We start from the raw sequence: 17,092 nt of genomic DNA on the forward strand, positions 1-17,092 counted from the left end.
AAGCTCATGAACTATCCAGTCTCAGGTTCTTTGCCCCTTTAGCAATGTCAGATATGGGTTCCATCTCATGGTGTGAGTCTTAAATTCAATCAAAAGGTTGGTTACTCCTATTACATTTGTGACACAATCACACCAGTATATCTTGCAGGTGTGTCTCTGTTGTAAGTTGCAAGGTTTATAGCCAGGTGATACTGATGATTACTTTTTTCCTATAGTGTGCAGAGTACCTTCCAGCATCATGAATGCTAGCCAGTAGGGGTAAAGCTTTTAGTTGGACAACAGCTTGGCTTCTCCATGTTCAATGACATAAATATTGTCTTCAGCACTAAGGCCTGGCCATCAGGTTGTAGAGAACAACCAAATAGCCTTGGCAATAGCCTGTGATGTTTAAGAGTGGTGGTCCATGTGACCTTGGCCAGTGACTCAACATGTAGCCCATTCCTGGCACTAGAGGTTTTACTTGATGGCATACAATATCTAGTTGGGACATTGTCTAAACCTTTACTTGAAAAAAGTTATTAGACATAATCATCTTGATTTGAAGAAGTATATTTTAAAAAAATGTTGAATGACATATTTTATGTTTTTATTTACACTAATAGATTCAGAGACGATGGCGTGCCTTTAGGATCCGGAAATATTGCTTTAATTATTATTATTTAAAGGAATACTTGAAAGCTGTTTCAGAGACCAATGATGCAATTAGGTGAGTAATATAACCACTCTTGTACTAGTGAAAGTTTACATGGACTATCAATAGACTGATTATTATCGCACTTAGGAAAGATCTTGAGACTTAGTGATATTGTGTTGACATGATATAGCTACATGATTCTATTTATCTTAAACATTTGTCCACATGTCAGAATGATCATGTATTATTGACTGTAAATTAGATTATTTATGTGTGTACTATGTGGTCCACACAAGTGTTTACTTTCTATAAAAATATCATATAATGAGTTAGATTTATCTATAAAGTGCTTTTGCAGATGAAGTATTCAATAAACCTCCTATGTGTTTTGATAAACTTGCACAATAATGAGAATTTATTTCTGAAGGAGGGAAACATCATGGAACACATTAAGGGAGCAGTCTGACAGCAGACAAGGGAACAGGACATCTTCTGTAGATAGACACCGGGTGCAGGAGTCAGCACTGTTCAGTCAGCTTTTCCAAGTGCTGTGTGGTTTCATATTGCTGTGCTTTAAAAACAGTCTCCCTCTGTGATACTCCCCATAATAGTGACATGATTACCCCTTGCCTACAGGACGTGTAAATGAGATGGAAATGATCATTAATGATTATTCGCACCTAGAGAGTTTTTACTCGAAAATTTTGTTTCTTCTACAATCATTATTTTGTTTTACTCTTAAATGTTTTGGACCAAGGATCACAAACAATTGTTTTTAAGATTCTTGCTCTAAGGTTTGTGTTCCTTCCTGAGGGCCTCTCTTTATACAAATTTGTGTTTTTCAGTCGGTTAAAATGTTTTAAACAGATTCCAATGCTGGAATCCTAAAATTAGTTTCTGTAGTATTGCCAAAGACCCAGTCTTGCCTAAGTGGAGGTCCCCAAAGACTTCCAGATCTCCTTAGGCTGCTGGCAGCATCAGTGTCTCCACTCTCTCACCTGTGGGTGACAGTACCATTTTTCATATTAGCTTTTTTGGAATATTCCTGTTGGAGATGTAAGTGGTCCAATTTTTGTATGTTTTAAACAGCATTGCATTACAAAATCTGCAGGAGAATAGATGGACTTTAAATGTATAATATTAAGTGAGGCCACACAATCTCAGAAAGAAGAAAAACTACAATTCTCCCTTACAGAGGGAGCCTAGGCAATGATATATGTATGTGTGTAAGCAAATGTACGTGTGGGTACAGTATAACATGCAGAAAAGAGAACAGGGCAGGCTAATTATCAAGGGACGAGGAAGGACTGAACACAGGTAATGGATTTGAATTTTTCTATTAATGTGAGTTTCCTTTCAGTTCTTTATAAATTTGTGATTCTTGCTTTTAAGATTTTTTTTTTTAATTAAAGTAACTATGGCCTAGGGAGATAGCTCAGTCAGTAAACATGCTACATAAGCTTCAAGACCAGAGTTCAGACCCCCAGAGCCCGATAAAAGATGGGTACCATGATGAGTCTCTGTAACCCCTGCCCTGGGGAAGGAGATGGAGGCAAGCAGACCTCTGGACTTCCTGGCCGTCTGCTCTAGCCAACAGTGAGTCATCCCAGGTTCACTATGAGGTGGTGTGTCAGAAAATATGGTGGAGAGCAAGCAATCAGGGAAGAAATTGGATGTTCACTGACTTCCATAGGCATGTGTACACACAGACACATCTGAAGATGTGTGTGTGCAACACACATGGATACACACATTTAAAGTAGTTTGGCCACTGCTTCTTTCTAATTATAGTACTACCTGATAAGTATTTCTGGATTCCTGGTAGTTCAATTCCCAGTACCCATATTAGCAGCTCTTAACTGTCTGTCACTCTAGCTCAAGAGACCTGACACTTCTGGTACATACACACAGAGTCTAGGTACCTGCAGAGGCCAGAAGTGTCAGGTCTCTTGAGCTAGAGTGACAGAATTGAACGAAGTTCTTCAAGAGTTCCAAGCACTCTTTACCCCTGGGCCATCTTTCCATCTCCAGTTTGTCATGTTTTAAACACAGAATCGGGACTCTCCTTACTTAGGGCAGTTAGGCTTTCTCGAGAAGCTCCTGATGCCATCTCCCCCTTTGGTTTTGTGTTGTGACATCAGCATGAGGAAAGTATCATCATTGCTGTCTGCAGGATCTCTGTAACCTTGGAGACTAACATAGTCTGGAGGTAATATGAGCTGGCTAAGTTCCTAACACAGCTGGGTAAGGAAACTGCAGTGTATTTTCAAGTTTGTCAGCTAGAGGCAGTTTTGAGAATATCTTTTTTGTTTTGTTTTTAATCTTAACCGTTACCAATTCCATTCTTAAGGAATGTCCTTCTAATATGTAATGGCTGTTTGGTATTATGTTATAATTCATAACTTTTCAATAGACCCTCTGTGATAGATATAATTTTTCCTACTATTGTAAAGATAGAGCTACAGAAAGCATTCTTGTTTGTCTTGGTTTTTCTTACTTCTTTTTTCTTGGGTAGAAACAGTAGGGTGTCTGTGGTGGTATTGTGTTCTCCAAAATATTGTGTACTCTAATAAATTTATCTGGGGTCAGAGAACAGACAGCCACTAGATACAAAGGCTAGAAAATGGTGGCACTCACACCTTTAATCCTAGCATTCCAGAGATAGAAATCCCTCTGGATCTCTGTGAGTTCAAGGCCACATTGGAAACAGCCAAGCATGGTGACACGCCTTTAATCCCAGAAAGCCAACCTTTAATCCCAGGGAGTGGTGGTAGAAAGCAAAAAGATATACAAGGCGTGAGGACCAGAAACGAGAAGGTTTTTGGCTGGTGAAGCATTTGGCTGGTTAAGATTTTGGCTGGTTAAGCATTCAGGCTTTTGAGCAGTAATTCAGCTGAGACCCATTCCGGATGAGGACTCAGAGGCCTCCAGTCTGAGGAGACAAGACCAGCTGAGTTTCTGGCGAGGTGAGATAGCTGTGGCTTGTTCTGTCTCTCTGATCTACCAGCATGGACCCCAATAACTTGCCTCGGGTTTGATTTTATTAATAAGAACTTTTAAGATTCCTGCTACAGGTGTCTGGTTATCAGGTTCTTCAAAAACTTTTATAAGAAATGTGACTGATCGAATGTTAACAATATATCTGATTACATATATATACATACATAAAATCTGTATTATATAGAGTTTGTGATTAAATGAACCTCTTATTTAGCCTTCATTTAATTTTTTAATATTTGAGTAAACTGGTAAAACATCATCTGCTAAAAAGGAGCATTTATTTATTTTTTGCTTCTTTGTAAATGAGAACTTCTTTTACATCATTATAACATCTTGTTTATTGAGAGACAGAGATGAGGGAGAGGGGTGAGTATGGGGGAATACACACATGCCATGATGGTGATATGCAGGGCAGTCAGAGGACATCCTTGTGCAGTGCACATGTGCCATGATGGTGATATGCGGGGCAGTCAGAGGACATCCTTGTGGAGTCAGTTTTCTCTCTGCAATCTTAATGGTTCTGGGTATTGAACTTGGGTCATTCAGCTTGTGTGGCAGTTGCCTTTATATGCTGTACAGTCTTGACAACCCATAAAGATAACTTCTTGAATTTCCATTTTTATCTATACTTGGTGTATAGAAATGTTATCTGTGGAGCTGGGGAGATGGCTCAGTGGGTAAAAGTGCTCACTGCTCATCGGGCAGCCTGAGTGCCATCTCTGGAAGCTACAGAGGGAGGAGAGAAGGAACTCCACATACTTATCCTATGGCATATGTGCCATACACACATGTGTGCGCGCGCGCGTACACACACACACAAACTCTCTTTCTCTCTCTCTCTCTCTCTCTCTCTCTTCTCTCTCTCTCTCTTCTCTCTCTCTCTCTCTCTCACACACACACACACACACACACACACACACACACAAAATAAATAAAATTTATATAAAAAGGTTTGGGTTTGCTTTAATATTGTATCCGATGCCCTGCTAAAATCTTAATGAATTTGCTAGTCTATTGATTTGGGCACTTCATATATAAATTGTATGCTATTTAAAAATATTCAAGTAGTTTTTCTTCTTCCAACCTTATTCTTTCTATATCTCATGGCATTAGGTAGAGTCTTCACTGAATGCTTTCTAGGGAGGGTGGGCATATCACAGTTTTTGAAAGGGAAAACATGGTATTTTATGAAAACAAACAGTAATTTCTGAAATTTGTTAGTTTTTAGATGCAGAAACTTCATGAATTTAATAAACATTTCAGATAACCTGCATGTACTTTGGATATTTTTCAACTACCTTTCCTGCATTATTATGATTGTTAGTTTTCCTTTTATTTAAAATAGCTAATTTTAAGTCACATTTACAATCTAAGCATACTGAATATGTTGCCTCTATACTAATTGAGGCATGAGGAAATCTGTCCCCACATTGGTCAGCATTGCAGACTGTTAGTTCTACAGATGTTTGCTCTGCAGTTGTTTAGTTGCTCAGTCCTTAAAATATTAAAGGTTGTGTTTAATTTTAATGAATAATCAAGTCATCTTCATTTATTTTCTGTAATGATGCTCTGTGTTCTATATGATTTTGTATTAGCCAAACAACGTCCCTTTTAAAACAATTTGTCTCATATTATTTTATAACCTTTTATTCTATACTTTTCTGTATTGCTATATTTTAAATATATCTCTTATACAAAGCATATGTATAGGATTTTTTGTTTATTTGTTTGAGACAAGGTCTCTCTACATACACCCAATTGTTGATCTTACTTATGTAGACCATGCTGTCCTCAGACTCACTGAGATTCAGCTGCTTCTGCCTCCTGAGTTCTTTGTGTTAATTAATTAATAACAGGTTAATTAATAACGTGTGTTGTCACACCCAACACTAATTAGGATCTTTTTATTTATATTTTAAGTTGCATCTTTGCAAATGTCTTTATTTCATTATCTATTGGTTTTTTGAGACAAGGTCTTGCTATGCAGCTAAGGTTGTTGGCCTCTAACTGATAGTGGCTTCCAGCTCAGTCTTCCCAGTGCTCGGATCAGAAGCCTGCACCACCACACCCCTAGTAAGGACTTTTATAATAAACTTCAGTTGCCTGAGCTCCATCAGCAACAAGATTGTATTCATTTATATTATATTACCCAAACTAAAAATTGGTAGCTATCACTTGCTGACGCAGTCCTTCACAATAAGATTTTTACAATGTGCTGTTAAGTCATGGTGAGCTAAACATGACTTCATGCCAACCCTCAATGTATGTTTCATCAACTTCCTCCTTGCTATCTTTCTTAGTGATTTTTATTTGTTGTTCTTTTTAGATTCCTTTCTTTATGTAGTTTCTCCTCCTTTCTTATCTTTTGTATTGATTTCATTTTTATTCCATGTCTTTCCACTCCATAGACTTAGGAAATAAGCCTTCTACTTTCATTCCTTATGTGATTAACTTTGAAATTTCATCCTTAACAAACTCTAAAGTTAATCAATACTCCTCTTTCAAATAGTGCAAACATTATTGGAAGGGACTGGAGAATGTTTTAATTTTCATGCCCTTATAGTTCAATATTTCAGTCCTGTCTCTTATAACGCTATAAATTAGGCATTGTTTTTCCGGCTTTATATGAAACTGCCAGTTCTTTGATCCCTTCTTACACCCTATCTCATTACTGGGATTATTCCTTTCTCCCCGAAACATTATCTTTATACATCATTAGACAAGATAAAATATGATATCATTAAATTTTCAAATGAAATTATAGTTTCATTTGAACTCTGGGGGCTACTTTTAGCATACTTGTTTCTAATTCAACACTTATTTTTCTGAGCACTTTGAATATATGATTTCCCTGTTTTCTGTTTCATTTCACTTATTCTTCATTGGTACCTAATTGCCCTTCTCTCTGTCTCTGCATATGTATGTGCATGGTCTATCTGTCTTAGAATGGAAATTGTCTACTGACTTTTCTTTATGTGAAACTGTACTTCCAATATTTACACAGGCATAAACTTCACACATTTTTCAATATATTTATTTTCACTTCAACTCTTCCTTTTCTCCATTTGGAATCTACCCTCCCTCAAAGCCCTCCAGTGCAACTAAGTTGATAGCATTTTTCTTTGTTATTTGTGTGTGTGTGTGTGTGTGTGTGTGTGTGTGTGTGTGTGTATGTTTGCGCACACGCGTGTGCGTATGTGCACGCATGTGAACATGTGTATATATATATATGTACATCTGCTTGGTCTTTTTTTTGTTGGTGGTATGTATATGGTTTCAACATGTACCCTGCTATTCCCCTCTTAACACCCTCCTCCACATGGTCCCTTCATACTCCCTCAGTTCAAAGGTTACTCCTTGTTATATACTCACATTTGAAAATTTGGAGAATAGAACCAAATTTTCTGTGGGAACACATGAGAAAACGTGAGGCAGCTGTATTTCTGGGTTTGAGTTACCTCACTTAATCTGTCCTAGGTCGTTTATCTGCAAATTTCATGATTTCTTTCTTTTTATTTCTGCTGAATAGTATCCCATTGTGTATATGTGTCACATTGTCATTATCCATTCATCACTTGAGGGACATTTAGATTGTTTCCATTTCCCAGTTATTGCAAATAGGGCAATAGTGAACATTGCTAAGCAAATCTCTGTGTAGGAGAATGTTCAGTCCTTTGGGTATTGGCCAAGGAGTAGTGTAGTAGTACATATGATAGTATAGTATATATAGAAGATTGACTGTGGGATTTTTGAGAGTTCTCTGCACTGATTTCCATAGTGGCTGCAACAGTCTCCAATCTACCACCAGTAAGTGTGGGCTCCCCTTTCCCCATAACTTTGCCAGCATTGTTGTCCATTGTTTTCTTAGCAGTTCTGACTGGGATGAGATGAAATCTCAAAGTTGTTTTGATTTACATTTCCCTAATTGCTAACATTGATGAACACTTTTTGAGATATTTCTTAGTCCTTTTTAATTCTCTATTGAAAATTCTCTGTTTAATTTTGTCAATTTGTTTCTTTGACTGTTTTGTGTATATTTGAGATATTAATCCTTTGTCACATGTATAGCTGACAAAGAATCTGTCCCATTCTGTGGGTATCTTCTTTACGTGGTTGTTTTCTTACATCTGCAGAAGCTTGATTGCTTGTCTTAAGTCCTGGAAAAGAGTCGTGTTCATGAAATCGTTCCCATTGCCCATGTTTTCTTCTAATAGCTTTAGTGCTTCAGCTTGCAAATTGAGGGTTTTGATCCATTTGGATCTAATTTTGTACAGGGTGACAAATATTGGTCTAGTTTATTCTTCTCCCTGTGGACATCCATTTTCCCCAGCACCGTTTATTAAAGATGCTGTCTTTTCTCCAGTGTATTTTTTGTTTTTGCTTCTGTGTCAAATGTCAGGTGGCTGTAGGTACAAGTACTCATGTTTGGGTCTCCATTTTATCTCATTGGTCTACATGTCTGTTTTTGTACCATATTGTTTCTATTACTATAGTTCTATACTATATCTTGAAATCTGGAATGGCAATAACTCTATTAGTATTTTGTTTGTTTGTTTGTTTGTTATCTCAGTATTGCTTTAGCTATACAGAGTCTTTTCTGGTTCCATATGAATTGTAGGGTTTTTTTTTCTATTTCTGTGATGAATATTTTAGATGTTTTTTATTGGGATTGCATTTAATATTCAAATTGCTTTTGGTATAATGGTCATTTTCACAACATTAATTCTACAAATCCATGAACTTAGGGTGTCTTGCCATTGTCTTGTGTCTTTCTCAATCTCTTTCTTTAGAGATTTCAAGTTCTCATTATGGTAGTCCTTCATCTTCTTAGGCTTATTTCACAATATTTTGCTTACAGTTGTAAATGGGAGTGTTTCCATGATCTGTTTCTCAGTGTGTTTATTGTTGGTTTATAGGTAGGCTACTGATCTTTGTAAGTTATTTTTTTTTATCCTGCTACTTTGATGAAATTGTTGTTTCTAGAAGTTTTCTAGTGGAAATACTTTGGGATTTCCTATGTAGAATATTTGTTTTCTTTTAATTTCCCTCTCTTGCAGTATTGCTTCAGCTAGTGTTACCAGCACTGTATTGAAAAGGAGAAGGGACAATGGATAGTCGTGTCTCTGCCCTGATTTCAATGGGATTACTTTGAAAATCTCTCCATTTATGGTAATTCTGGCTATGGGTTTGTCATATACAGCCTTCCTTATGCTGGGGTATGTTACTTCCAGTCCAACTCTCTCTAGGACTTTTATTGCATAAGGATGTTGGATTTTGTCAAATGCATTTTATGAATCTATTGAGATAATCTTTTAATTTTTTTTATCCTTAAGTCCATTTATATTATTTATGATATTTTCATTGTATTTACTGACTGTTGAACCATCCCTTCATTTTGGGAGAAAGTCAACTTGATTGTGGTGAGCAATCTTATTGATATATGCCTATGTTCAGTTTGCTAGTGTTTTATTGAGGATTTTTGCATCTATGTTGATGGAGTATAGGTTTTTAAATTTCCTTGTAAACAACAGATAGATGGATTTTGTTTTTTAATCTATTCAGATAGCTTATGTCTTTTGATGGGAAAGTTGAGGACACCAACATTTAGAGTTATTATTGAAATGTATGTGTAGATTCCATTGTGTGTGTGTGTGTGTGTGTGTCCCTCACCTGTGCCTGTAATTAGAAGATTGGATCTTTTGGTAGTGTAACACATGACCTGGCATGTTCATTTTCTGTGTTTTAATTTTTTCATGTTCTTTGCTTGTTTAACTTAGATCCTCTGCTTTAGAATTGTTTCAGTGCTGGTTCTCTCAAGAGGCTTAGTCAGGCTGACAGCTGGAGCTGCTGTCTAGGTGAAAACTACAGTTAAAGACAAGCTCCATTTACACCCTATTTACAGCAGGTCCAGAAGTCTTTTGGTGTTAGCCAATGATGCCCCTTAGTTTCTTGTTGCATAGGCCTCTGCAAAGCAGTTTATAATGTGGAAATTTTCTGCCTCTCAGCAAGAAAGCAAGAGATCAAGACAGCATCCAGTATGGAAGCCACATCTATAACCTCATACCCAAAGCAGCACATCATCACTTCATTGTATCCAATGAAACAAAAAATATGGTCCATCCCATAATCAAAGGGAGGGAATGACACAAAGAACTGAATTCCAGAATGTCATAACTGGAGGCAATCTTGGACTAATCCCACATTCAACAATTTACATAGAGCATTCAATTGAGCTATTGATGTTAACCAGTTTGCCTAGTGTGAATGTTACTTTTTATACTTACTTTAGACAATATTTTAATGGCATTGTTATTATCAGATTTCAAATTTTAGTATTATCTGAAAGCAATTATGATTTATGCTAATTACTTATGCCAGTAATTATTAAAATTTATGTCTGGTTTTGTGAAGAGTATATGAAAGATCTAATATAGTCCTTTGTCTTCAGGCAATATTATATCATTCAGAAAAAAAGGTAGTAAATTATTTTATATCAGAATATGCCTTGATTTTGAATTGTGTAGGACAACAAATATCATTGGGTTTAGCATTACTCTTTTTGTAAAAGAATAGTTGATATATTCTACAGTTAATAATAAAAATATGTAATAAATATGTAAGGATACATTTTTCTTAACCAAGAGTGGAAACATTACAAAGATAAATGGCACTGATTAATTTGAGGCTGAGCTTGTTCTTGGTATACATGCTCCTTTGTAACCTCTAGCCCAAGATGTAAAAACTGCCCCAGGTTATGAATAATAAAATTATATGATGAAATTTAAAATTGGTATTAATAAAACATTATTAGCTTGGAGTACAGAAAACTGGCTGTTTTTAGGTCTTTTGACAGAAATTTGAGGTTAAAATAATGTATTCTTCTAAGTTGAATGCAAGAATGGAATTAGTGGCTGTTAATATCTTATAGTAGTATCTTTACTTTGAATGACAATTGGTCAGTCATCAAAACAAATTAGTTTCTCAGCATACTAATTTTGTATGGTGTGATTTAGAGTGAAAGAATTTTTATAGATGATATTAGACTTTATATTTTCATATATCAGGAAAGTTTTTAAAGACATATTTTGTTTTTATTATACTAGCTTTATTAATATAAAATTTTCATACACCCATTTTAAGATTACTGTTTTGTAATCTGTTCACATAGTCACAGTTCTGCAACATCATTACAGTCAATTTAAAGCATTTTCATCACCTTGTATAAAACTATATAACAGTCACATTCCATTCCTTACCCTTCAGCCCTACACAACCATGAGTTTGCTTTCTGTCTCTGTGGAATTGCCAATCTAGACATTTTATATCAATTGAACATTGTAAAAATGAGGCTTTGTAATATCCTTTAGTGTGCTGTGTTCAAATTTCATCCATGTCCTTTACATGGATAAGCTGTAACATTTTACTCATTAATCTGATGATAGACTTTCCAATTGTTCCTACCTTTTCAGTTATTAATGAATAATAGTGTGATGACTTTATGTATAAGTTTTTATGTAGACATGTGGTTTTGTTTCTGTTAGATACATCATCAAAGCTTGAAGCTGATAGTAAAGAACATAAAACTAAACACTATCTCCCTAAATATAAGTACAAATTTCTTTTTTAAATCCATGTGTATGAGTGTTTAGCCTACATTTATGTCTGTGCACCATGTTGTGCATGCAATGTCCATGGAGGCTAGAAGATGTTCAATCCTCTGGAGCTGAAATTCCAGATGATTGTGAGCCGCCATATGGGTGCTGAGAACTGAGCCTGGCTCCTTTGCAAGAGCAGCTAGTGCTCTTAACCCCTGAACCATCTCTCCAGCTCCACCAGTAGGAATTTTAGGGGCTTGGTGACCATGAAGAGTGGCCAGATTGGAAAAGAGAACCCTAAAGGGAAGCTTGATGTCTCTGCATATATTTTAAAAGCCATTAGTTACCAAAAAAAAAAAAAAAAAAAAAAAAAAAAGACCAAGGGAAAAACTTGAGGTCAAATAAAAAGTACATTTCCAGTAAGTAAAACTATACAATACTAGGCTGTCTCATAGGGCACATGAAGTAGAATACCCCTACTTCAACAGAAGTCCTCATGTAAACTCATCAAAACTCAGGTAGAGGCAGCTTCTGTTTTCAGTGAGAAATGAGATTTCAAGTCTGAGATGCTTTGCTTAATATGGTAATGAATGATTTTAGAAGACATGGAAAAATCTGTTGTACTGGCTGGTTTTGTGTGTCAACTTGACACAAGCTAGAGTCATCAGAGAGGAAGGAGCCTCAGTTGAGGAAATGCCTCCATAAGATTAAGCTTTAAGGCATTTTCTCAGTTAGTGATCAATGCGGGAGGGTCCAGTCTATGATGGGTGATATCATCCTGGGCTGGTAGTCCTGCAAAGAAAGCAGGCTGAGCAAACCAGTAAGCAGCACCCCTCCATGGCCTCTGCATCAGCTCCTGCCTCCAGGTTCCTGCCCTGTTTGTTTTCATATCCTAACTTCCTTCAGTGATGAACATCAACATGGAAGTGTAAGCCTAATAAACCCTTTCTCCCCAACTTGCTTTTTGGTCACAGTGTTTTATCACAGCAATAGATATCCTAAATAAGACATCTTTATGTTTACTTACTATAGAATTCAAAGCACTTTGAATTATATAAAGATACAAGAAAAAATTACTCTGTAATACATAAGGTAAGAATTTATAGTGTGTATTATATACTCATACCATGGTGAACATGAAATATTTATAAATCAATAGTTTACCTCCCCACCACACACACATATTACATGCTTAAAACCTTTAATTAAATTTAAAAATGTTCTGGACTAAAAGCTAAAGGTCTTTGAAAAATCCTTATAATATTTAAAGGTACCATTAAAATATCTTATTTCTTGCTGATGCAGGAAGGTGGTTTTGCATTGTCATAGATACAAAAGGTTATCTCTGAGATGACAATCTTTCCACAAATCACTGCATATGTCTTTCAGACTTTTGAGAGTGACTTGTGACTTTATTTGCATGAACATTATTCCAATGTTAATATTATATTAAGGACTTCCTAGATTCATTGGCATGCTTTCCAAAATGCTAATAGACACTGTGTATGAAAATGCACCATCAGCTCTTTCATGATGAGGGGGAGTACTTATGAAACACCACACAGATCCCTACGCAGCTCTGTTGTGTTGGCATGAACTAAGCTATATGTTTGGTCCCCTGGATTACTCTGAAACGAATACATCAACAACATGCTTAGCATGGCATGTGAGAATTGATTTAATTAATGTTTGATGCCTGTTATTTTCCTGTAAACAACTTCTAGTTGTACACTTAGTTTTAGAAATGCAGTTTCCATTCTGTTTGTTTTCTCTTTTACTCTGTCAATGCTCCTTCCTAGTGATGCTTGTTATAATCCAGGAGTAACAGTGAACTAACAGCTTGTTGTTTCAAAATATTTACATGAATATTTGTGCTAAATGCTATCTTTGTAATCTGCTAATTTGCATTTGTTTCAAAGGATAAGCAAAAAAAATAAAAGCTGCTCTAAATCTGATGTTTATGAATGTGGCTAGTTCCTACGAAACTCCGTTGGAAAGGTTTGACTATTTCCTGTCCTCACTGTGGCTGACTTTCATCTCTCCTCACTGTGGTTGACTGTCCCCTCTCCTCTGCACTGTAGTTGACGTGGAGTCTCAGTGTACTGATTTTCATAGTTTTGGAGTGAGCTTGCTCTGGCTGAAGAACATACAAGGATGATGAAGGCAATAGGCTAATGAAAACCCTGAAGAAAATAGAGATGACTTCTGCATCTGATGACTGATTCCAGTTCTCTGGTATTGATGTCTTTTAATAGGTTGAGCCATCTAGGCAGTGCATTTCCAGTTGTGCCCTAATTAAGGACGAAATGAAAACATGAAGGAAATCAGCATGTTTTTTCAGACAGTAACATATGCAGCCCTTGAACGTCAAAATGGAAGCTCCTTAAAAATCTATAGTAGTGTTTTTATCCTTCCTTCTTTTGTTAGCACATATGGGTGCTTAAGAATCTTTCCTAGTTTCTTGGAAAAGTCAAAATGCAAGCAGCAAGAATCTGAAATATATATATATAGTCTACTAATGTTGAATCCATGTCTAACAATACTGCCCAACACAGTGCAAATAAATATCACTGTAATAAGTAGTGTGAACATAAAAAAAATGTTCTAATTCCAAACTTGATAAAATTTTCTGGCTGTTGGTGCTGCACATCTATGAGTTGTTGGGCAGCAGCAGTTAAAAAAAAGTTCTGTGCTTAGATGAACAAAGTTAGACAATACAGGCAGTTACTAAGCTGATAAAAAAGTAAGAAATCAGGGCTTACTTAGCATCTAACTTATGTGTGTGATGTTTTAGATACTTTCCAAACTAGTCACACAAATATCCTTTGGGGATGAATATCTTTTATATTTCAAATAAAATTCAAACTTTAAGCAAATGATGAATAAGACATTCTCTGAAGTTAGAGGTAAAGCTAGAGATGGAAGCTCAGCCTTCATAACACACACACACACACACACACACACACACACACACACCCTCTTCATTCTTCACTAGGGGTGATGTTGATCACATTTTAATTGTGGCATGTTTCATAATTAATTGTACTCAATTAAGATCTATTCCAACCTTTTCAAAAAATTGCCTTCCCTAAGTGGTGGACTATGTTCTAAAATGTAAGTCAAATAAATTCTTTTCTCGCTAAGTTGTTTTCATCAGAGTGCTTTAAGACTATAACAGAAATGTGCCTTGTAAAGCAGGCATGTGAGCCTAAGAACAAGGAAAGGCTAGTTAAACTTTGTCACTTAGAATGGTGACCCTCCTTAAGGACAGCTAGGCAGCAAGCAGCTATCTGCACAGTTGATGATTACTGAACAAAATACAGAAGAAGGTGAGAACTCACATATGTCTACACTCAAATCTGCCATCACCTGGAGGGCATCTGCTTATCTGAAAGGATGTCTAAGTCACTGGAGGAGAGCCATGCAGCTTTTAGCTGTCAATGAGAGACCCCACGTAAGTCAGCTAAGGCAGTAGGAACTCTGCTATGCTTCGGCCTTCCCTCAGCTACAGTCCTAGAGTAAGCAAAGGAGAAGGAAGTAAACCAACAATGTGGGCTTGCAGTTAAACTGGCAGTTAGCCCAGGGGCACCAGGCAACTTAAACTTTGAGCTTGAAGAAGTCCTGGGTTACCTGACAAAGACAACTGAAGAGCCTTTTCCAGACACTCTAATAATTTTAGGCCTAGTCTTATCCCTGCAAATAAATTTTCAAATGCAGTGTTCAACACAGCAAAGGTATGGGGATATTAGGCAGACAAGACTGTGAGTGAGAAGCAGTGAAAAAATAGAGAGAAACCTTATAATTCAGGACAAATACAGTCAACAAATGTGCTAGACCTGCTGCCATCTTCCCACTGAGTGTTAGGTGGTCTTAAAAGAAAAACCTAAGTGAGGTGCAGGGCTCAGAAGCCAGGATCCAAGATTATATTCCAGGCCTCAGTGGTGCATCATAAGTGCCCTGTCTTTGGAGTACCGACAGAACTTACTAGGTGCTAGGTTCCTGTAGGTTTTCTGCATAGGGCTAACAGTCATACCATAGCACCAAAAAAGCAGGGGCATGCAACATCAAGGCAGGAGGTGTCATCCCTATGGGATGACTTAGAATTATCTTCAAGATTCCTATCAGGTTCATAGTGTAGCAGCTAGCAAAGGCAAAAAACTTGTGGGCCTGATCTGATTGTTTTAACAGCCATCTTGTCCCTGATAGGAGAAGAACATGAACATCACAGAGAAATAAAATTTATAAAAACAAATGACATAACTTTAATATTCTAAAAGAAAAGCATTGATAATATGCAGTGAGTGCTTATGAGGATATGTACGTGTTTAGTAACATATCTGTTAATATGTCTAGTACAAAGGTTTATATATTTCTAATACCTCTAATAAAAGGAACACACACACACATACTGGACTGTCATTTTAGCCATTATTTATAATAAATGCATAACACACACATATACTATGAAAATAATAGCTTTTTATTTATTTATATTCTGGATGAATTCTTACACTTCTGTCAGCATTGGGATGGGAGAGGGGGGAAAAGTGTCAGTCTACTTTGGCCAAACAGAGTAATAAAAATAGTCATTTAAGTTCAGGCAACATTTTTAATTCCCTCTCTTCAAAATTCTCTAAAATGTTTAAGAGACTTAAGTTTGTCTTCTTGTGACCATGGGGAATACAACAAAATGACAGTGACAGGTATCTACTACCTTATTTCATGCAGCCACTTAGCTTCATGAAGGCCTGGTGGTTTTCCATAGTGACTAAGCCCTGCCTCATGTCTTTGTGTCCTTGCTAGTCTCACTGAGGTCATTCATGAGTTTCAAATAACCCCTTGAGCCTGTCTGGTTGCCCTGAATACTCTGTTTTTACTCTGTTCTTATGATTCAACTCCCCAACTCTCAGCTAATTCCATGGGAACTTGTTGGCCACTCCCAGATTAATATGAGAGCCAAGGGAGGCTGAAGAGCCCTGGCTAAGCATTCCCCACCTGACCACACTGTTTGATCCTGTGACTGTGCTGTAGTTATAGTTTGTGTCTATGTCAGTCTTCAGTCTTTGACATCCCTCTTGATGTAGCAAACATTTCTCTCTGCACATAAGGCTCAGCCTTGATTTTAAGTGTCAAAGCACAGGTCACATCACTGGCCTAGCTGCTGGCTCTCTTGGAGAGATTCCCTGGAGATGTAGAGCCAGGATTGTCATTTGACTGTCTTCCAGCCCTCCTCCCATCTCATTGTCTTCATTCCTCAATAGAAAGTGCTACCATAAGAGATACAGTTGAGTACAATGCAAAGAGAAGGACTGGTTGATTGGTAAAGAAAACCAGCAGAAAGCACTGTTCAGCCTGCCATCATCTGAGTGACATTAGTAAGCCAATTGCTTTTGGAAAAAGAAATAGGTAGCTGGTTGAACTAGAAATGTTTGAGATTAGCCTCCATCAAGATAACTGGACACTGATAAAAATGTACAGAATATATTCAAACAATGTGTCTGTCTTCCAAATGATTCATCATCTATTGTTCCCTTGCAAACTTGGAAACATTTGTAGGTTTACAGCTCCTTTTTACAAGAAAAGATCATAAAATATTTTTTGCAGTCACACCAGAAACAAACACTTCTGGAGAATGACCTTTAAGAAATGTTTTTGTAATTGTGTATGTGTGTGCAATTTGGATCACTTCTTTTATTTCTTCAGAGAATAATTTTTTGTCCAGTTAATTTTCTTTTTTCTAAATTGTCTAAGGACTCTATTCAGTTCTTCATGAATTTAGGGCTTCAGATGTCATATACAAGCTGGTTGGCAAGTGCAATCTGCCCACCAGTTCTGTTGCTTTGGTTCCTGCATCCCTGTCTCC

General features: G+C 36.8%; 1 protein-coding gene across 1 annotated transcript in view; it reads left to right on the top strand.

Moving 5' to 3' along the window:
* Positions 1-17,092, top strand: part of Spata17 (spermatogenesis associated 17) — a 174,577-nt gene that overhangs the window by 52,942 nt on the left and 104,543 nt on the right. The window contains 1 exon segment of the mRNA XM_028876740.2: positions 603-706. Coding sequence (XP_028732573.1) covers positions 603-706 — 104 coding nt within the window.

This window comes from Peromyscus leucopus, chromosome 15 (assembly GCF_004664715.2).
Source record: "Peromyscus leucopus breed LL Stock chromosome 15, UCI_PerLeu_2.1, whole genome shotgun sequence".
NCBI lineage: Eukaryota > Metazoa > Chordata > Mammalia > Rodentia > Cricetidae > Peromyscus > Peromyscus leucopus.